The following is a 22,373-nucleotide window of genomic DNA, read 5'->3' as shown; positions in this document are numbered from 1 at the left end:
ACTGTATTCCAAGCATATCGATCAGTTACTAAGCCTTTTCTGGAACCTCCTGGTACTTTCTTCTCTCTCCAAACAAACTGCAACATACTGTGCTGAGCAAGGCCCATTCTGAGGTTAGACATCCCAGATTAAAATCTGTGTTAATCACCCACATGCACCATTTCAGCTACTTGTAAACACCTACTTGATTTTTAGCCTGTTAAGGCAGCTGCCCCTCTATCCACATCACCCTGAAGGCCACTACGGCTAACACCCGTGAACTATGTTAACTTGTAGGTATCCACTGAAGATTATGATGAAGGTTTCTGTGCACAAACTATAACAGACTTGTATGGTTTTGGCTCTAAACGGGATGTGAATGGAGTTCAAGGCCTGTAATTTTCTGTAGTGTACACTGTAAGCTTCTTGCTGCTCTGGTTAAAATGGGAAATGTGCACCCTTTGAACCCTTCCAACCATGGCAGAAAAACAGTGGATATAATTGGTTTGTTAGGAAGATCAGTAATGTGATATGAATACTTTCACTAAAAATGCTGATCTGACTTGCCAGATGGTGGTCATTTGACTGTTCTCTGTTACCATTTGATTCCTGTTTGGTGCCCTTTGTGAAGTGAGATAGCGAACTCTATTCAGTTCCCAGAAACAGCTACTAGTCTGAAAAAAAAACCCATTATTACAGGTGACACCTAGTTGTCACACTGGTTAGCAGACTCAGACAGGTCAAGAATGACCTATGACCTGGGGAGAGCTCAGAGGTAGGAAGCTTGCACTTTGCACTTGCTTCCCATTATGGACCTCAGTGTTCAGGCCTGGCACCTTTTGCCAGTATTAATAAATTCACTCTTGAAAGAGTAACAATAATAAAGAGAGATCAAGCTCTCTAAGATCTAAAATCTGCCAGTGTGTTCAGCGGGGCTAGTTGGCTTCTTATAGTGCATTTTAACTCCTTGCTATAGAGGACTTGGTGATTCAGTGACTGCCTCTCTGTCTTCTTGTTTGCCATAGTGAACCCACCGGGAACTTGTGGTACCACATGGTGAGGACAACAAATATAAGCCTTCACTGCAGGTGTGCAAAGTCATTCCTGTATAAAGTTTGACCCTGGGGTAACAGGATAATTTAGCTCTGTAATTCTGCAATCCTCAGTATCAGAAAAATGTCAAAAATTGGAGGTAATTCAGAGAAGTGGGGGGAAAATGTAAGGGACATGAGGTTTTGATATATAAAGAAAGAACTAAAGCTGTATAGCTTAACCAAAGAGTCTATGTGTATCTAAAGGGTGTCACACGGAAGAGGGAAAGGTCTGGAAGAAACAATCCTGCATTAATATGTGTGTGTGGTGAGGGTAATAAGTCTTTCTGATCTCTAATTTCTATGGTCCTATAATTATACTGCTCTGCTTGTATTGCTGAAAGGTGTATATTTCATCATAATGTTGCTCTCACCTGCCCTTTTCTGTCTTTCTCAGGCAGCTCTATCTCACCAGGTCTCCGACTCACCCAGTCTCCTTTCCCCTAAGCCTTGGTGCATTCTTTTAAGCCCAGTTGGGGTCACCCTGAGACAGAGTATGTGGGAGAGAAACTGCACTGGAGGATGGAGACAAGTTCATATGCTCCAATACTGAGCCACTGGGGGCAAACATAATGTAATATGAGACAATAAAGGCCTCTGTTATCTCACTGCTCCTGGTTCATCTGCTCTCCAAAGTACTGAAGTGGCACTTCAAAGCCAAGTATGCAAAGTAACTAAAAAAAAAAAAGTCTAAATGAAGGAGGTATAAAGTAAAGCTCGTGGTTCATCAAGTCAGGTGAATGTCAAATTCCCAAGGGGGATGGAGAGGTTCAGAGGACACCATCAAGAGAACTTCTCATCTTTTTTCATTTGTTTTTTTCTTCATCAATACTAACAACACTTCTAAATGCTCAAAACTGAAGTGTCTCCCCTCCATTGCCATCAGCTGTACCAGTTTGTTGGTGTGTTTGTGGTTTCTGTCACTCATTATGAGGTCTTAATTGTTCATACACTGATTTGTTATTGTAGGGTTGTCCATGGTTGTTTGATTACATTGGTTTATTTTTATTGCACCGTGTCACCTTTCAACCCTCTATCGCCTATCCCCCGACTTAATCCTTAGGGTTTCTGTATGCCATTCCCATGACTCTGACCAGGTATTCTAGGCAGGTACTGAGTGTTGCTGTGATATATAACTTATTATTTAAATCAGCTTCTGTACCAAATGACTAGAGGATAGCTAATGTGACACCAATTTTTTAAAATGGCTCCAGAGGTCATCCCAGTAATTACAGGCCGGTAAGGCTAACTTCAGTACCAGGCAAACTGGTTGAAATTGTAATAAAGAACAGAATTATCAGACACATAGATTAATATGATTTGTTGCGGAAGAGTCAACCTGCCTTTTATAAAGGGAAGTCATGACTCACCAATTTATTAGAATTCTTTGATGGGGTCAACAAACATGTGGACAAGGGTGATCCAGTGGATATAGTGTACTTAGACTTCAGAAACCCTCACCAAAGGCTCTTAACCAAAGTAAGAAGTCATGGGATAAGAGGGAAGGTCCTCTCGTGGATCAGTAACTGGTTAAAAGATAGGAAACAAAGGGTAGGAATAAAGTATCACTTTTCTGAATAGACAGAGGTAAACAGTGGTGTCCCCTAGGGGTCTGTGTTGGGACCAGTGCTGTTCAACATATTCATACATGATCTGGAAAAAGGGGTAAATGGTGAGGTGGCAAAATTTGCGGTGATACAAAATTGCTCAAGATAGTTAAGTCCAAAGGAGACTGGGAAGAGTCACAAAGCGATCTCACAAAACTGGGTGACTGGGCAACAAAATGGCAGATGAAATTAAATGTTGATAAATGCAAAGTAATGCACATTGGAAAACATAATCCTAATTATATATACAAAATAATGGGGTCTAAATTAGCTGTTACCACTCAAGAAAGAGATCTTGGAGTCATTGTGAATAGTTCTCTTAAAAACATCCACTCAATGTGCAGTAGCAGTCAAAAAAGCTAACAGAATATTAGGAACCATTACGAAAGGGATAGATAATAAAACAGAAAATATATATATAAATCTATATAAATCCACAGTATGCCCTCATCTTGAACACTGTGTGCAGAAGTGATTGCCCCATCTCAGAAAAGATATATTAGAACTGGAAAAGGTACAGAGAAGGACAACAAAAATGACTAGGGGTATAGAACAGCTTCTGTATGAGGCAAAATTAAAACAACTGGGAATTTTCATCTTGGAAAAGAGGTGACTAAGGAGGGATATGATAGGTCTATACAATCTTGACTGGTGTGGAGAAAGTGAATAAGGAAGTATTATTTACTCCTTCACATAACACAAGAACTAGGGTATCACCCAATAAAATTAATAGGCAGTGGGTTTAAAACAAACAAATGGAAGACAGTATCCTGTCTTCCAACAGTGTCCCAAATCACAGTAAATTCTGTATTAGCTTAATTAAGGGCCTTGTTACCTTTAGAAATTAGGGAATAAGGAGAAGAGCACAGTAATAAGGTAAGTGGGATAATTCCTGTCTAGTCTAAGATGTAACATTCTCTTGCTAGACAGGATGAAATCTTAGTTACAGTCTGTTGAGTCGAGTAAGGAAACTGCTGCTTTATTGTGACAGTTGCTATGTCAATGAAAAATTCTCCCATTGTCCTTCCCTTGGGTTTACACCCTGTATTTACACTGCGTCTCTCCCCTTGATGTTCAGGTGTGAAAACGTCCCTGTTACTGTCTGAGATATGAGGGATGAAATCCTGGCCCCAATAAAGTCAGTGGGCATTTTGCCATTGATATCAGTGGCTAACGGTCTTTTGTGGTACCAGTGTACAGGCTGTTTTCCAAACACAGCTTCTTAGAGTAAGCATATCATTGTTTCTGCTTCTCTACCCCCTGTTCCATTTGCATCCATTATTGAATGCAGCTTCTGGACAGGACAGCCTTTCAGATGGTTTCCAATTAATTTGCAATCCTTTTTACAAATCCCTTGAACCTGGTGAAGTGTTCAGTGTAAACATTAAATCTATTGTTTGAAACTTCACTTAACACCTCTCTGAAACTGTCCTTGTTATACCAAAACCTGTTTGCTGTTGATAGCTCCATTTGTCTCAGGCAACTTCTTTGTTTTTCAGGCTGATGGATGGTTTCACTCATTTCCTACAGCCACACGTTTAAATGTATCATCCTACCGCAACACCTCTAATTGATCTCAGATCGAGCTGTAGATTGGAACAGGGTTCCTCTGAGTTCTGGGTTACACTCTGACTGGTTTGTTTTGCAGGATTACACATCCTGGGTGTTGGGTTACTGGCGTTGGGTTGTTTGGGGATGTTTTTTTTAGAAAGGAGAGCACTTTGTTTGTTTGTTTTTGTGCTTGTTTTGACTAAATCTTCCTCTCCATAAGGAATGACATGCACTTCACTGAGAGTTATAATTACAGAAAGGTAAGTCAAGCTTGTTGCCTACCAAATTTTACAATTTCTCCCTTAATGAGCCTGGGCAAACCTCAGTTTCCTTGTCATTGCAGTTCGCCTTTGCTCTGCTCCTAGTTCACATGCCTAAGCTTGCCTGTTATATTATATAGGAACTCAAACAATAACACCTGTCCCTGGAGACTGCTTCATCCTCTACTTAATCCCGTGCTAGACTGCCACACTTACAATCACCCATTTTGATTACTTGCCTTATGCCTCCAGCAGACAGGCCAGACCTTTGCATTGTCCTTCCACATCACATGGAGTGGGGCATGTCAGCTAGGAAAACAGTCTCCAGCTGCCATCTTGCATACTCAGATGCACTCATCTTCCTTAGTTTCTCCCTGAAAGGGTATCTCCATAGAAGCAAACTGGCTCATTCAGAGGCCACCTACTTAGACATTAGTAAAGATGATCAAGGGTGGGTGCTCCAAGCTGCACTGAGCTTCCATTCTGGGGCTTGTATAAAAACTCTGTAATGCTGAGTTCTCTGGCATCTTTATTTCAGTTGGTAGGATGGGGTCTGATTCTCCACAGCCATACACCGCCAAGGTCATTTATACCAGTGCAATACAGGAACCCTACTAACTCAGAATGAGGTAGTGTTCTACACCCAGGTTGCAATCCCTTTGCACTGGTCTAAATGACTGCACAAGCTTCAGAGCTCTGAGAATTAGATCCAAAATGTTTTGTTTGATTTCTCTTTCTGCTGTTTCCCATGACACAAATCCCGAAAGTTTGTAGAGCCATGTTGTTTCGCTGTCTTCCGCTTTCCACATGTGCACCCGGTTGTGCCAAATCCAGATTAGTGCATGTAACTTGACATGTCTAAACAAATTTGCAAACTTTGCAGACAGTTTTGGAGGGTGGCTGAAAATCTGTCCTATGATCTAGATCCCTATAGAGTGCTGATTTTATACCACCCTGTTTTTGTGGTCAGTGCTAAATTAAGTGACTGAGAGGAGACTGATCCAAACTTCCTTTTTATTTTGTTGCTTTCCTAGGAGCTTGGAGATTTTCTGAGGATCAGATTAAAAAGGTAGCACTGATCCTTTCTGTTGCTGGCTTTGTGATACCATAAACACAGCATTCTGAGTAAGGGGAGTAAGTATCATATAAAGATGAGCTTCTATGAAACAAAGATCCTGTTTTCATGCAAAAGTCCCTAGTAATAATGAACAAATGAAAAATGCCAAAATATTATTTAGAAGCAGAACTGGTTCTAAATGGAATGTTTTCCAAAGATTCCCATGTGGTGTCAACAGCTCTATATTACCTGGTCCATTCTCATCATGTGCTGTAGAAAAACACCCAATCACTAGGAAAGGTCTTGATCTTGCTAGTGCCCCTTTCCTTATTCCACATGAAGTTAGCAGGAGAGCATTTATGTCCTAGTCCCCAGAGGATGCTAAGCCAAGGCTGTTGTATCAACCACTTGGGAAGGGATGAATTCTAGTACTCCTGCAAATGTGGAATGGATACAAATAGCTACACCCGGGTAGAATGCAGACAGATGACATGCAAGCTTCCCATCCCTCACATCTCAACTTTATCCCACCATGTCAATGTTGATCTGTAATGGACCTTGTATTCCAGTCCTGGACCCACTGCGGTTCAGCCACCGTACTCCAACCCTGACTTGCAGCACTCCTGGCTATGCCACTCTCGGATCCCCACATAGCTCAGGCTTATGTATGTTGCACTTATTTAAAAATCATTTTTGTACCTGTTTTCCCTGTAGAAAGTGGCAGGATACAGGGACTATATAATGATTTTGTGAACTACTTTATTATCCCCTTTACTATCTATGCTTGGCAGTCTCTCCTCCTTCACTTAAGTTAATAATTCTCTAGATTCTTGATGATTTCAAACAGTCCTCAGCAGCCTACGTGAGAACATACACCAGTGCTATGGACTTGCACCTCTGCCTTCCTCCCCACAGTAGCAATGTCCTTCATATAACTCTGTATCTTCTTACACTCATTCCTGTCACTTTTGCACAGACATTTCTGTGTTAGTCTCTGCAGGAAGCTCATAGGCATTCAGATAATTTTTTATCACCAGTTTTGATGGATTGAAATCCATCTGTTGTCTTGCTCTTTACACGGTGTCCTTAAAATATTACTTCTTTTAGCCAGCAATTGAGGGCTAGTAGTAATGTACTGTCACATGGGGTTCTGAACTTGCCCCTTTTCTTCCTATGTTGAAAGTAGCTGGGGAAGAGGCAGTAGGGAGCATTTTCACTGTACTTCCAAGAGAACTCCTGCTGACTATGGGCTAGACCATGGTTATACCACAAGCCCTGAGTAAGGGACTCAGAGTTACACTCTGGTCCCTGGTTTCCTGATTTGGTCTAGGAGGAAGCAATCTGCACTAGATCTCTACATGACACAGGTTATCGACCTTGTGCATCAGTTTAGCTGCGCTGGCTGGCAAATTGCAGGGGCACAATCTAGTCTCACCCACTTTTCAAGGTTTCTTTTCACTGTAGCTGAGACAGGAAGAGCACTGAACATCCTGTGACCTCTCCGGTGCTGCAAGAACTCATACCACTTCCCACAGTACTGGGTCAGTACTTTTAAATGTGACACTTGCAATGAAAAAGAGAAGGTGCTGCTTCCTCTGCACTCCTTCATTATTGTATGAAGAAGTAGTGGAAGCCCTCTTTGCCAGAATTCCTTAGTCACATTTCTAATACGAGTATTGCAATGGGCTACTTGTTACATTGTGTGTGTAGGTGTGCATATATATGAGTTAGAAGACTGTCCTCATTGCCCACTATCCATCACCTGGGAAATCTGGACTTCTCTGGCATACATTTAAATAGCCACTGGAGGTCTCTGAGCTACAATATATGAAGTGACTCTTGGAGAGATGTTTGGAAAAATTGCTTCCAGATGTCAGTCTTGTTTACAAAAAGCAATGCAAGGTTTGAAACAATCTTCTGGTAAGGTGCTATGATGTGACAGGCTTCATCCTTTAATCTGACCTCACAAAATCCCAGTTAGATAGATGATTGCAGGCTAAAGATGGGATCCTGCACACTTGAAATTTCTCCTAATTATCAGTGCTAAATCTTTCTTTATGAAATAACCTTGCACTGAAATGAATGGAAGCATCAGTTCTAATTGTGCAGATCAATTTAGTGCAAGTCATTTCTCAGCCTGGGGAGGAACATTTTCTCATGAACTATCCAAGGTCTCCTGAGGAAAGACAGTTGCCAAACGCTGAGTGCAAAAGTATGTGAATAGCACAAGATTCAAAACCAGAATCACTGCTGCCAATTCTTCACACCAACAAGTCGGTAATTAAAGTTGCCCATTAAAAATGTCATTCGTTTAATGGAAAGGTAGATGTGGATTCCTTTTGTTTCTCCATTTCTCCTTGGCACCTTCCTCCTCTCTTTAATTAATATTATAGGGTTCTAATTAATGGCCTGTTTTCATATTAGTATCAGTCTATCCATTTGCAGTATAACACACAATGTAACTAACTTTTACTGGTGATGGGGGCATGCATAGCTAAGTGGTTTCAGATCTGATCCTGTAGAGCAGAGGTGGGCAAACTACAGCCCGAAGGCCGCATCCAGCCTGCGGGACTGTCCTGCCCGGCCCTTGAGCTCCCACCGGGGAGGTTAGCCTCTGGCCCCTCCCTTGCTGTCCCCCTCCCGTGCAGCCTCAGTTCGCCGTGCCACCACCACTCTGGGTGGCAGGGCTGCGAGCTCCTGCCAGGCAGTGCAGCTGTGTGGCTGGCTCTGATTGGGTGGTGTGGCTGCCAGTCCTGGTGCTCTGAGTGGCATGGTAAGAGGGTGGGAGAGGGAGTGGGGTGGATAAGGGGCAGAGGGTCCTGGAGGGCAGTCAGGGGACAGGGAGCAGGGGGCGATTGGATGGGGTGGAGGTTCTGGGGTGGGGCGGTCAGGGGACGTGGAACAGTGGAGGTTGGATAGGCATGGGAGTCCCAGGGGGCCTGTCAGGGGGCAGGGGTGTGGATGGGGGTTGGGGCAGTCAGGGGACAGGGAGCAGGGGGGGTTAGATAGGGGGTGGGGTCCGGGGGGGCGGTTAAGGGCGGGGGGTCCCGGGAGGGGGCGGTCAGGTGTCAAGGAGCGGGGGGGTTGGATGGGTTGGAGGTTCTGAGGGGGGCAGTCAGGGGGTGGGAAGTGGGAGGGAGCAGATTTGGGCAGGGGCCAGGCTGTTTGGGGAGGCACAGCCTTCCCTACGCAGCCCTCTGTACAGTTTCAGAACCCCGATGTGGCCCTCAGGCCAAAAAGTTTGCCCACCCCTGCTCTAGAGTTTTCTTTGGAACTTTCCATAACATGGGCAGTCCTGCTGGTGAATCCCCACAAGGAAAGGTTAATGCAGTTATAAAAGTGGAGCACAGACACTTTATTGGAGTGCAGCGTAACATGGGTTAAATTTTTGCTATTGCTCTTCGAGTGGTTAGTGGAAGTGCCAAACTGTGTATGCCTCCTGCTCTAAAACCAAAGGATATGATCAGTTGGTATTGGGTGCACCGAGCTATTTTTATGGTATTTCCTCTTGTATGTTTTATTTTACATGGCCAGGCCATTGTCCCTCTCTAGTTGATAAAGAAGCATGGAAGAGCTGATCCATTTATTGAATTCAAATGTAACATATAAAAAACAGTAGAACCACTGAGGATTGAGAGTAGTACTTTCATCAATTTCTTTTATGGTGAAAAGAACAGAAGTTATATGAGACTGGAAGACCCATGACTAGGAATTGGGTTTATAACATATTGTCACTTGATGAGCTGGCCCTTTAAGGAACATAAGTGACACATGTTGACAATTTTAGGAAAAGGCCACCTGGCCCAACCTATCGCTGCCCTTTACTTTTTGGTTCCAAGTGTGACCCTGGGACCCTCTCAATGTCAACTGCCAGAGAGCCCACCATACTGTGACTCAGATCAGGCCTGATAAGCTCATTGCCCCCAACACTCTGTCATCATAGTATGTATCTAAAAATTGTCATGTAAAGTATCATATGTAAACTGGTGACACGCCGGTCCCAAATATCATTGCATAATGTATGTACGGGTTGTGTACAAAGATTTATATGTGTGTGCTGGAAATATGTTCTTAAAATGTGTTTGGGAGTCAGTGCATAAACCCAGCCAACCCTAGACAAAGGAATGTGGATTTACTGGCGGAGGACAACGAAAGTACATTTATATCTATGGTAAACAAAGCTAACCAGTTAACGAGCAGCGGCTAAGTTCCGATCTACACTAGGAACTTATATTGGTATAGTTATGTATCCCGGGGGTGTAAAAAAATCCACACCTCATGAGAGCCACAGCTATACTGACCAGGCATAGAAAGCTCTAGGTACACAGAAGAACTCTTCCATCAACCTAGCTAGTGCCTCTCAGTGAAGTGGATTACTTAGGCAGATGGGTGACCCTCTCCCGTTGGTGTAGGTAGTGGCTACATTGTAGCATTTTAAGTGTAGACATACCTTTAATGAGCACACTGGGGTGGGGGACCGGGGGGAGGAAGACTCACCACCCCAGGAATCCTTTCTGGCTCTTGAGACAGAGACAATGGACTTTGGGTAATGTCGTCATCATCATCATTCCCATAACTGCATTGGTCATTGGGGCACCATCACTGATGGTCAATCAACCAATTGTCTCCATCCCTGACGATTGTGTGTCAGTGCTTGAGTCTCTGCGAAGTCCATTCCTGTCCACTCTTTTATGTTGTCAATCTGTCTCTTCTGTCTACCTTTTCTTCTCTTCCCCTGTATTGTTCCTTGGAGGATGACCATGGATAGGCCAGATGATCTTGTTATGTGGCCGTACCACTTCAGCTTGCACTTTTTCATGGTCGTCAGGAGGTCTTCCTATGACCCAGCATATTGGGTGATGATGTTGCGGACCTTTTCATTAGTGACGTAGTCGAAGTAGGAGATGCCCAGGATTTTACGGAAGCCTCTCATCTCTACTACCTGTATTTTCCATTCAAGTTCTGCCGTAAGGGTCCATATCTCGCACGCATACAAAAAAATGGAGATGACCAGCGCGTGCAGCAGTTTCAGTTTGGATTCCAGGGAGATGGTCTTCTTCCTCCAAATTGGCTTTAGCTTTGCCAGTGCTGCTGCTGTTTGCACAGTTCTTACCCGAATTTCTGCCTTGGATCCTTCATTAGTGATGATTGCCCCCAAATACTTGAACTGTTTCACTGTCTCCAGCTCTTGCCACTGACAGTGATATGTGAGCTGATCCCAACATGTTTGTTTGTTATCAGTTTGGTTTTCTCTGCACTGATTTCCATGCCATATTTTGCGGAGGTTTCATCCAATTGTTTCACAAGGTTGGCAAGTTCATCTTCACTGCCTGCCAGGCCATCAATGTCATCAATGAAATGAAGATTTGTGATTGTTCACCCCCCAATGCTGACTGTGCATATGTGATCTTCTAGGACATCAGTCATTATGCGCTCCAAGTAGATGTTGAACAAGTGTGGGAGAAAGAAGGCAGCCTTGCCGGACTCCAACAGTGGTGCGAAACCACTCTCGTATTGTACCATTGATGAGAACTGCACTGCTGGCCTTGGCATACAGTTGTTTAATGGTAAGAATAAGCTTAAGACAACATTGTAATTCTTCATGTTTGCCCAGAAGGCTTCGTGCCATACTCTGTCAAATGCCTTCTTGAAGTCAACAAAGTGGTAGATGTCTTGCTGGAGCAAAACGGCATTTTCATTATCCACTACTTAGGGAACAAAGATAGCAGCTCCCTTTGATTCTGTGAATGTTGGGTCCCCAATCTGGAGGGCTGGAGATGCTGGTAACTTGATGGGAGTAAGAAAACTGCTTAGGCAAAGATTGTAACTTGCTAAGATTTAAGTTTTAGTCACTAGAAAGCGTATTTTGTTTTGTTTGTATTCAGATCCCTCTTTCTTTCTTTTGCTTAGTGTCACTTAAATCTCAGTTCTTTTTTTAATAAACGTATTCTTGTTTTAATACAAATCCATCTCAGTGCTGTGTATTTAAAGCAAAGTCTGAGTCTTCAGCTAACCTAAGAGACTGGTGTGGGCTCTGTCTCTCTGGAGGCAGCAAACGTAATAATTTCTGCGAGTATCCAGTGAGAGGGATTGGACACTTCAGGGAGTCGTCCCTGAGGAACAAGGGGACTGGGATTCGTTGTTTGTTCCTTGCAAGGCAAGGTTCAGACTGGCAGAGTTTTGAAGAATTTCCTGGCCAGGCTGGTATGTCAGGGAGCTTACACATAGTTTAGCAGTTGCAAAGCTCTTGCTCTTGTTAAGGCAGAGGTGTGACACAGTGGATCACAGTTCTGGGTGCCCTGAGCAGGATGTCAAACCAAGGTACAGCTAGAGTTGAAAAATCTCTGGACTGGACCTTGAAATGTTAAGATTTCATTGACTTCTGAAAAGCAGATAAAAACTGCCATCAGTAGCAAAAGTTAATGAATTGCTCTCTAAAACTTTCCAGAAACTTCCAAAGGAGCTGGAAATATGCCTCCAGACAAAATATGGAGAATTAGTCTCTCCACCTGGGAGGCAGAGGAGATATTCTTTCTTCAAGGCCAGAAATTTTACTACTCTTTTATGGGGAAAAATACAACTATTTGTTCTTTAAGTAGAATCCTTGAACCAGACCTGGATTAAGATCTTCGGAAATGTCAGGTCCCTCACCCATCCCCCCACTCCCTCTTAGTTACTATCTTAGGCTACTTTAGATATAATCCTCTTCCCTACATCTCCCCAACCCCGGGCAAACTGGACTCAGTGATCAGTGGTCACTCAGTGGTCACTTACACCAAAAATCACAAAATATTCAGGTTGCTTCCAGTCCCAAGAACCCAGTCATTTACTCCAGATCAATTTGTATCTTAGATCTCACACCAAAGACAATGCTGTAGCCAATCCTATAATAAACTAACAAAAGATTTATCAGCTATAAAAAAGAAATGAGTTATGTGCAGGTTAAAACCGGCAACAGATAAGCACAAATGAGGTACAGTCTTTGGTTCCAAAAGGTGACAGTAATCTGTCCACTGAATGTCTTTTAGGGCTAACCCAGGTTGATCTGAGGGATCTCTGCATTTGTTCCTCAGCTCCAGCCCTTGTGAGAGTCAAACAGCCAAGAGATAACCATTTCCTCTTGTGAGCATCTTTATATGCCCTTTTCCCAGAGTTCAAACCAATGGGGCCAGCGCTCCTGCACATAACTTTCTCATGGATGGAAGGGGCAATCAACAAAGGTTTTGTCCTACCATGGCCCATTTAGTCTTGATAGTCCTTCTTGACGGGCAGGGGAAACCACTCTTCTTGCTTAGGTTCACAAGTTCAGAGCAGGCATTTTCACAATTATATAGCAAAACTTACATATTACCTTTTAGCACGGGATACTGATATTACAAATAAGATGTATGCATGCAGCAACTTACCAGCATGTTATAGAGTCTAAACACATTCTTGCAAGTCTAACACCTATCTTGAACAATACTAATATTTAAGTGAGCTGGTCTGGTTTCCAGCTATGAATTTGTCAGTGCTTAGCTGACACCAACAGCCTTGGCAAGAGCTGGCACCTGGTTTACGAGTGTTATACACACTGTGACCATAGGTGGTCATCTTGAAACTGTTACATGGGTGTGTGGCTAGTCAAGGCCTTAACTTTGCTATGGTGGTGGCTGTCTTAGGACAAGGGCAAGACAAAGTAGCAGGGAAAGTGGAAGTGCTGCTGGGGCCAGTGGGACTCGGCAGGATCTGAATGATCTTTACTCTGACTGCCCTGGCTCTAAAAGCATCAGTAACAAAAGGGCTAGAGGGGGTTCTTCTCTTTATGAAGTCTTAGCTGTGCACTGTTGTGTATAGCTGTCTGTACATCACCATTAAGGTCTAATCAGCCACTTAGAGCACTGTTGGTGACAATCACTACCGCCTGCCATACTCCAATAGGCAGTCATTCTTAAAACTTGCCAATTGACGTTGAGAAGTAAATAGCTTGACCTCAGGTTTTGCAGTTGTCAAGGCATGCCCTTAAGTATTTTAAAGAGAACGCAAAATACATGTTTAAACAGCAATTTAGCTGCGGTCTTAACAATGACGTGCCAAGGATTGCTTCATAACAGGGAATACAGCAGATACTGAGGAACTGTATCGATTTTCTTAGGGCAAAACTGACACATTTTTCTGGGTCACCCCAGTTAAATTCTTCCAATTTATGAGCCCCAGTGCACACAATTATTGTATTTTTTTTAATCCAAGAATGTGCTGCTATGTATGTCATTTCCTATTTGACCTCAGGTAATACAGCTCCTGAGCTGGGCCGCAAAGGCCTCTGTAAATCCTAGGAGAGCACATGGGAAGTTAAAGGAAACCAGGAAGGAGGTGAAACTCTGGGAATGCACTCAAGTAGCATCTTGACATCTGGCAACCAGACCATTCTGTTCATTGGTTTGGACTAGTAGTGAAGGAGTGTGACGGCTTAATCTGTTCTGGTTTGATGGAGGTTTCAATTTTGAAATGGTCTTTCCCAGGCAACTTGCAGAATAACGTATGCATCCAATGAAGTGAGCTGTAGCTCACGAAAGCTCATGCTCAAATAAATTTGTTAGTCTCTAAGGTGCCACAAGTCCTCCTTTTCTTTTTGCAGATACAGACTAACATGGCTGCTACTCTGAAACCAGAATAACGTAATTTCAGACATGAATTAAGATCACTCAGGCCTCATGCTGTGGCTGCCAACCCATTTGTGGAATAAGTTACAGGCAGGGTTAACCGCAGGACTGTGTCATTAGCAGCTTAACCTTCAGTTCCGCTGAAGGAGGTAAGCACAATGGTACATGCCAGCAGAGCTGCTAGCAAGCTCTGAGGTGTTTTAATTCAAACAGAGAGGACAGGAAAGCAGCACTGGAATAGGAGAATCAAGCTAGCAGGAATTAAAGTTGATGAAGATGAGAGACCTTAGGGCCCCACGGGGAAAAGTTAAAGATGGAGAGGCAAGTAAATGAGGCTCAAAGAGGGATGGAATTTATTGATGGATAACTTGAATTTGAAAGCAGTTTGAAGCCCAGGAGACAGTCTAGAAATATAACAAGTGAAGCATGTTCCTTCCTTCCACAGTCAGGGGGTAATTCTGCCATTTAGACAAGAGAGCAGGTTACATTGTAATGAATCTATATGACCTTGGGCCTGCTCAGTGCAAATTACCTAGTAATCTGCGGATTTTTGAGCTGCTCAGAAGATGAGGGCAAACCCTGATTTTTACCAACATTTTGACTGGTATCCAAAACCTTCACAAAATAGGAGGGTTTGGATAACTGGGATCTTTAGGCCTATGAATCTCACAGGGCTGAAGGTCATCTCTAAGCTCTATAGAGGCAGAGCAGAAGAGACCAGAGCTCCTGTAGGGCTTTGGAGTTTTGAGAGAATTTAGCTTCAGCCCTCTGGAACTTTTTGAGGCTGAAGCTGTAAAGCAAGCTCCTGTCCAGCTCCTAGCCTTGTTAAATATAGCTGGCTTCAATGACACCATTCCCTCTGGCTTCTGCGGGGAACGTGTTGCAAAGTGGCGTTCCTGTTCTGTTCACATGCAAGGAAAAATTAACAAAGTCAAATATAATTTAAAAAAAAATAGATTAAATTTATTAAACTAAACCAAATGATGCATAATTAGTATCTCCCTCTGAAAAAGCAGCAAAACACCACCAAGCAAAAATATGAGCATCAGTATGAAAGAAATGCTATCAGGCAACAAAATCCTCAGCTTTTGCAGTGTTCTCATACTCCCACAATCTCCCCACTCCCCAGTTTTTTCTGATATAGAAACTGTAAGTGGGAAGCAAAACTGGGACACCAAAAATCTTATCAGAAAGGGATCCAGGAGCATTGCTATTTGATGTTAATTTCCCTTCCTTCTGCAATTGCTGCAGTAATATTCAATTTGTAGCACAAAAATGATAACTGATACAATGATGTTGGTCACTTAAAAGAAAAATCATTGAAAACTTAAAAAACAATGTGTACTCTAAAAAGCAAATTACAATGTACACTAATTACCACAAATATAGCCAAAATATAAACAGAAAAGGGAAGTTTCTCCATCACTTTGCTACTTGAATATTGCCTCATATATCTTTAGGATTGAGGAATGTCTTGTCACCTTGTGCTTCATTTAAAAGAGTGGTACCACTTTTAAGAAGTTAAGAGATGCAAAAGGTTTTTTCATTAATATGTAAACCTAGGATCACCTAGAAGGAGGAGCACCATGGGTAACTATCCACTAGGAAATGAATCTCAAAAAAAAAAAAAAAAATATATATATATATATATATATACACATAAACATGTCCTTCCCCTACTCCTGTTACATTCTGACAAGACTGGGAGGAGAGTGGGATACTGGGAAAGACACTCCCACACTGCTCTGTTCAATTTTTGTTGAATAATATCCATAAAAAGAGAGAGAGACAGAGAACTATATGAAATGTCCTTGTTGTATTAACCTTGGCCAAACTCTCCATTTCATAGATTTCAAAGCCAGAAGGGACCATTATAATCATCTAATCTGACCTCCTGGGTAATACAGGCAAGGGAATTTCACCTTGCGATACCTACTTTTACCCAGTAACGTGGGTATCTAGAGCATATCTTTTAGAAAAACTCCGAGTGATGGAGAATTAACAAATACTTTAGTAATCTGTTCAAATGTTTAAAGCCTCTTACTATTAAAAACTGGGTCTCGTTTCCAGTTTGAACTTTGCTGACTTCAAATGCAGCCTTTGGATCCTGTTATGCTGTTGTCTCTTAAATTCAAGATCCTTCATCTACCTGATATCTTCTCCCTGTGTAAGTACAGGCCACGGCCAAATTGCATTGTAACCTTGCGTAATTGCGTTTTACAAGCTAAATAGACTGAGTGCCTTAAGTTGCTCATTGTAAGGCAGATCTTCCGGATCTCAAAACGTTCTTGTCGCTCTTCTTTGAATTCTTTCTAATTTTTCAACATCTGTTTTAAAGCGTGAACACCAGAACTGGACACAGTGCCCCAGTAGTGGTTCCACTGTTCCACTAATGTTGTATTGGTGAAATGAGAAGTAATATCCCTAGTAGACTTCCATTCCCTTAAAAGAGGAGTCTTGCCAAGGGAAAAATTGCCATATATATATATATATATATATATATATATATATATATATATATATATATATATATATATATATACACACCCTACTTAAGCACAACCCTATTTACCTTCACATTAGTTTTCCATAATGTGTTTAATTATTCTTGCTAATACTGAAAATTGTGTGGGTCAAATTCATCCATCTAACCCCTAAAATGAGAAGTTATGCCAGGGTTGAATTTGCCCTATTTAAACAAAGGATTTGCCACTTCCAGCGTCATCTTCTCTTTCTGGATTTCTAACATCAGTCATTTCCCTGGCAACAGAGCATGAACTCACTGGAGGATCAGGCAGAAGAAGTTCAAGTTGTGAGGGAACTGAGATGAACAACTATTCAGATACAAACACTTTTAATTATACCAAAAGGAATGTACATAATTGCTGACAGATTATGCAGCTTTTTTGTTTTACTGCTTTTTTTTCAAAAATCAAGTATCCCCCAAAATCAAGCTACCCTTTCCACATGCATGGCCCACTATCGCAGTCATCAAATCATGCAATATTGGATTCCATTCACTTCCTCAGCCCCGGGAAGTTCTGACCAGACCCTCTGAGAGAGCTCACTTGATTGTGGTTACTCAGGTGAGTGGGGAGAAATGTGTGATTAACATGCCATTCTGGGTATCCTCTCTCAGAACACTTTCTTAAGACTGCCTGAAATTCACCTTGTGACTCTCAAAGCAAGGGGTCTTAGCTGTGAGGTTTATGATGGCCCAGTTTTACTTCTAAGGGACCATGTCATATGGAGAATGACCATCATAGGGAAGGGTACATGATTATGAACATTCTACCTCTCTCCTTTCTTGGTGTCTTAAGGATTCTTAAGGCCAGACCCAGAACATGTTAATTCTGCTGTTCCTTTGACTGTACCAACAGAATCGTGCACGTCTCAGAGCTGGCCCTTTACAAGGGACTTGCCTTGATGAACTCTAGGGATTCATGTCCCAACCACATTTGGCACCCTGATTTCAACGTGTTCTCTTGCAATAGGGACACTTGTTTTTATTACAGTCAGTAAAAAGCAGACTGTTTTGGGAGCTAGAAAGGGCCCTGGGCTGCCCACATCAGTCCTGGGTCTGGCTCATGGATGTGGCTCGTTGAGAATTTGGGACCAAGGAAAAGGGAGGAATGATAAATCCAGACCCAGCACACATTGATTCCTCTACTGCTCCTTTGTCTCTGTCAACAGGATCTTGCACATCTCGGAGTTGGCCCTGTGCAAGGAAAGCTCACGTCCAGCAATAATGCCCCGTCTCCCCTTGCGAACAGTAATGCTTTGGTTCAGTGAAGATTCGGAGATTGTAAAGATTTCTCTGTGGGGCAGAACAAGAGCAACAACGAAGTAGTTAGGAGACTTTAGAATCATACAAGATTGGACCCAACTTGTCTCCTCAAATCAGCATGTTCTATGCTGATGGGTTCATACCTCAGTCATTCCTTAAAAGTTTGATCTGTTGGAATGTTATGGCATATTCTGACAGGTGTTTTTCTTGACTTCTGTCAATGGGGATTTATTGCCCCTTGAAAACAGTATTATATCCATGTTGTATAACCATGCTAGAGGCTGCTATGAATTTAATCTTTAGCACAGATTAACTAGCACACTTTAAAACAATTCCAACATTTCACAACACTGGACAGGGAAATTTTGCTGATAGTTTCCTCTATAATGTGGACGGGGCCTAAATGTTTCAGTAGGAGGATGAACCACTGCTGTCTCAAGTTATCCCTCTGCTCCCAGCAATTGACTGAAAAGGGGAAGATTCTTAGAGAATGAGTTGATTTCTGGCACTAGTCTGCAGTGCACACTGAACAGGAGACCGGAGCAGACTGGACTTCCAGGAAAAGCTGTGTAGCAAGATTTGATCTGTGGAGAAATGAATAACTCCTCAAGAGTTTCACTCCTCAGTGGGAAAGGACCTTGGATCCAAGGGCTTCTCTCTCTCCCTGTTTTGATGCCTGACCTGTAGGTGAGGTTCCCTTCATGTCCCTGATGTATCTGTGGGGTGGTTAGGAGGCCCAAGGCTTTTCTATGGGAACCTATCCATCTATTATTTGCAAGTATTTCAGACAGTTACACTCAGCCCTGTTAGCTCGAGTCAGCTAGTAAGTCATAGGAACAGTGCCAGGATATCTGCCTCTAATGCCATACAGCAGCAACAAACTGCTTGACACTTTTTTATGTCAAGAAGGAGCCATGAAGGATTTATCAGTAACAGCATAATAAAACAGTGATATTATATCTGGGGCAAAATCAATATTGGCATTAGGACCAGCAGTTACAGCATAAAAGAGGTTTACTGCCACAATACTGAAAAAGACAGCCCAGCATTTTTCTGGGCACAGGGCTTGTCTTAGTACTTCTTAACCTGGCTAACTCTCCAGCATTGTCCAAGGCTTCCTTTAACCTTTTACTGACCTCTCCAGATGGAGGGACTCAACAGAACCTGCTTTAAGTCAAATTCTGGACAATGAAACTCCTACCACGTGCTACAAGAAACAGGGCAATAAATAACTTGCTGCTTAGTGGGAGGGTGAGAACTGGTTTTCATAATAACCTCTCCTCTTGTATCCTGAGGGTTTAGTATCCCCGGATATCTCAGATGCTCATGATATTGCGGAAGGCCAAGTACCACTGGAACTAGGGAGCACAGTTGTCAAGGTTCTGAACTGAGTTCTAGTGTCAGGAGGACAGGGAGAAGTAGTGCATGATCTCCCTCCGCACCTTCCCCACCACTGGGAATCACAAACTAAACACTGTGTCTGGTGTGAGAATGTCCGTGACAGTAGGAGTGTCCTAATCCCCACCCCTGAGTAGAACTCCACACCCTAGTAGTCCTAGACTAGAATGCCTCATCTTACCTGTAAGGAAGCTGCTCCTCCCTTAGCTGCAGACACATGAGCACAGGATTCCCTGAAAATCTCACCGCTGTATCAAAATTGATTGAGGCTTCTGCCTCTATCTGGCTTTTCACACTGGCTTGAAAGAAAGGGGCATCGATTTCTGCTGTGAAATCAATGGCCAGTCCACCCCTGCAACGGGAGAAAGCATAAATCCTGTCACTGACCAATGCCTCCCAGGGGAACACACTGTCTGTGCAATGCCGGCAGTCTATGATTTCATTATTTCTTAATTTGTCAGCAGCTGATCCCGAAGGAAGGGGAGGTGCAGAAAAATGTTAATTAAACCATCTATCAAAGTGAGGCTTTTAGCCTGATCCCAAGCATAGGCTATGGGAGCCTAACGACAGTGATAAGTGACGGGTGTCTGTGTTCACGGGGAGGCAGATCTTTCAGAAGTTGCTAACTTCTTTTTGTGGGATCCTTGAACATATAGGTTCAATGGGGTAGATTTAAAGGGGTGTGTAACTGATGTAGTTCTCACAGCTGGTATAGAGGTATAGGATACTCTATGCAACTCCCTCCCCCTCTCCCCCCCCAAAAAGCCCCCATCCTCACAGCATGGGATTTGCATTTGTGTATTTGGTGGGAAAGGCATGGCTGGAAAGCATGGAGCTCTAAAAAGAAAAGGAGTACTTGTGGCACCTTAGAGACTAACAAATTTATTTGAGCATAAACTTTCGTGAGCTACAGCTCACTTCATCGGATGCATGCATTGGAAAATACAGTGGGGAATGGAGCTCTAGTTATAATTTGGCCAATTATATAAAATAGCCCTTTGGGGGCTGTTACAAGTCAGCCTAAGCTGGAGCAGCCCTGAGTCTGTTCTAATGTTTGGAGCAGCTCTAAGGCTGTTCTAATTTACGCTAGTCCCTGCTAAGTCTCCTGAGTGTTCAGAGATTAAATAAGTTTTCACTCATTTACCTCGTTTTGATGCTTGTTCTTGATTCTTGCTCCCATAAATTCATATCAATGTTGGCTGAAATATCTAACCCAAGTGCCCCCTGAAGTTTAACCACTGATTGCAGTCCAGACTGGAGTGGAATTGCCTGTAAAACAGAAAAGAGCATATTTATTTTGGAAGCACTTTTCTTGATCTTAGGTGCTCATACAAAAATATTAAACAGCAGCTGGCCAGAGGGGGCGCTGCCTACTTTGCATTCCCAGTGCCTACTAGTCTAGGGAGGGGAAGACAGGAATTGAAGCCAGGTCTCCCACATAGCAGTGCAGAACCCACCTCTAATGAGCCAATTCAGAAAACCAAATCTTAACATCCTTTGATCAATGCCATCCCATGGTTAGATTTGGCACCATCATGAATCTCAGGCATGAGCCCATGGCTTGCAAGCAGGCTTCCTCCAGAATATTCACTAAGCTGCAGTGTACCATGGTGCTGTTTAACAGGCAGCTTGGATGACGGAAGGCCCTCATATCATACAGCCATTACCTGTTCATGATCCATCAGCAGGACATTCCCTTTGACCACATTGGTTGGCTCTCCGCTGCTTAAGAGGACCTTGGCCATTAAATCCGTATACCCTTGGAAGAAAACAATTGGCCGTAACTGGACGTCAAAGAAAATGGCAGACATCCCAGCCATGAGCTCCTGCTCCTCTTCTCCTTCAGTATTACTCTCTCCCAGCACAGAGTCCAACCCCTGGGCTTCAACAGAGACCTAAAATACACAAGCAGAGAAAATGTGCTGTACAAGGCAAGGCCTCCTCAAGGGTTGACCTTTACTACTTCCACTAGGGAAAGCTGGATAAAGAACCTGCTGATATGCTGATAGAAACACTTATATTGAGAGCAGTTGGTTGGCATCTTACATTACTGTACTACTGATTCAAGTAACATCTACCCGTGGGCCTAGTGAACTGGAAAGTGATTATATTTAAAGCTCAGTGAGCCTGATGCAAAACTGGCCTATCCTTCGAGCAATCATTTAAGTTGAACAAAGTGATTGCAAAACGCTATTGATCTGATTCGGTATTATTTTACACCAATTTTGGACAAATGTAAATGATAACACAGGTGGCAAAGCAGTGGAGAATCAGGTTCTAGTATTTGATATTGTTTATTTTAAGGGTGTTAATTAAAGTAGAGAGGAAGGCTGTCTAGTGGTTAGGACACCATCTGGGGACTTGGGTGACTGGGTTTAGTTTCCTGTTCCATCACAGTGAACTTGGGCATGTCCCTAAGCTCTCTGTGCTTCAGTACCAATCTGTAAAATGAGGATAATAGTAACTCCCTCATTCACTGGGGCATTGTAGGATAAATACATGAAAGATGGTGAGATGCTCAGATACGACAGTCACGGGGGCCATATAACTCTGATAGATGGACAGAAAAAAGATTCCATTTGCAATCAATCCTATAGCGTGATTAGCATCATAGAAATCTTAGGTTTCAGATCTCCTTGCACTGTGTCAAGTGTGGATCAGACCATGATGTAAAATTGTCTCTCACACTAAGCATGAACGTGTGAGGAAAGTTTCTCAAAATACAGGGGCACTTAGCAGCTTCCAGATTTCACCTAACCTCTACTTGGACATTCAGGATAACAGTTATTATCTAATGACTTTTTTAGAATGAAACCCTGGACCCATTCCTGGCAAAACTCCCATTGACTTTAGGGGCCAGTATTTCACTCAGTCTTTGTAGTAGTAAATTTTAAAACATCAGTATAACAGCAGTGTCTCTGTTCCAGTCTTTTTCAAGATGCCATGGGCTAGATCTTCAGCTGGCATACATAGGTGCAACTTCATTGAAGTCAATGGAATG

The 22,373-nt window shown here is 42.8% G+C and overlaps 1 protein-coding gene across 1 annotated transcript in view; it reads right to left on the bottom strand.

Moving 5' to 3' along the window:
• Nucleotides 1-15,128: 15,128 nt before the first annotated feature.
• Nucleotides 15,129-22,373, bottom strand: part of LOC102936629 (microsomal triglyceride transfer protein) — a 32,119-nt gene continuing 24,874 nt past the window's right edge. Inside the window, exons 15-18 of the mRNA XM_007054667.4 lie at nucleotides 21,040-21,267; nucleotides 20,517-20,641; nucleotides 19,554-19,724; nucleotides 15,129-18,004 (exon numbers count right to left, since the gene is read on the bottom strand). Coding sequence (XP_007054729.2) covers nucleotides 17,854-18,004; nucleotides 19,554-19,724; nucleotides 20,517-20,641; nucleotides 21,040-21,267 — 675 coding nt within the window. The 3' untranslated portion in view covers nucleotides 15,129-17,853. The remainder of the gene's footprint in view (nucleotides 18,005-19,553; nucleotides 19,725-20,516; nucleotides 20,642-21,039; nucleotides 21,268-22,373) is intronic.

The sequence above is a fragment of the Chelonia mydas genome, chromosome 7, assembly GCF_015237465.2.
Source record: "Chelonia mydas isolate rCheMyd1 chromosome 7, rCheMyd1.pri.v2, whole genome shotgun sequence".
Lineage (NCBI taxonomy): Eukaryota > Metazoa > Chordata > Testudines > Cheloniidae > Chelonia > Chelonia mydas.
The sequence above is the reverse complement of the archived record's forward strand: the minus strand, read 5'-3'. Positions and strand labels throughout refer to the sequence as shown.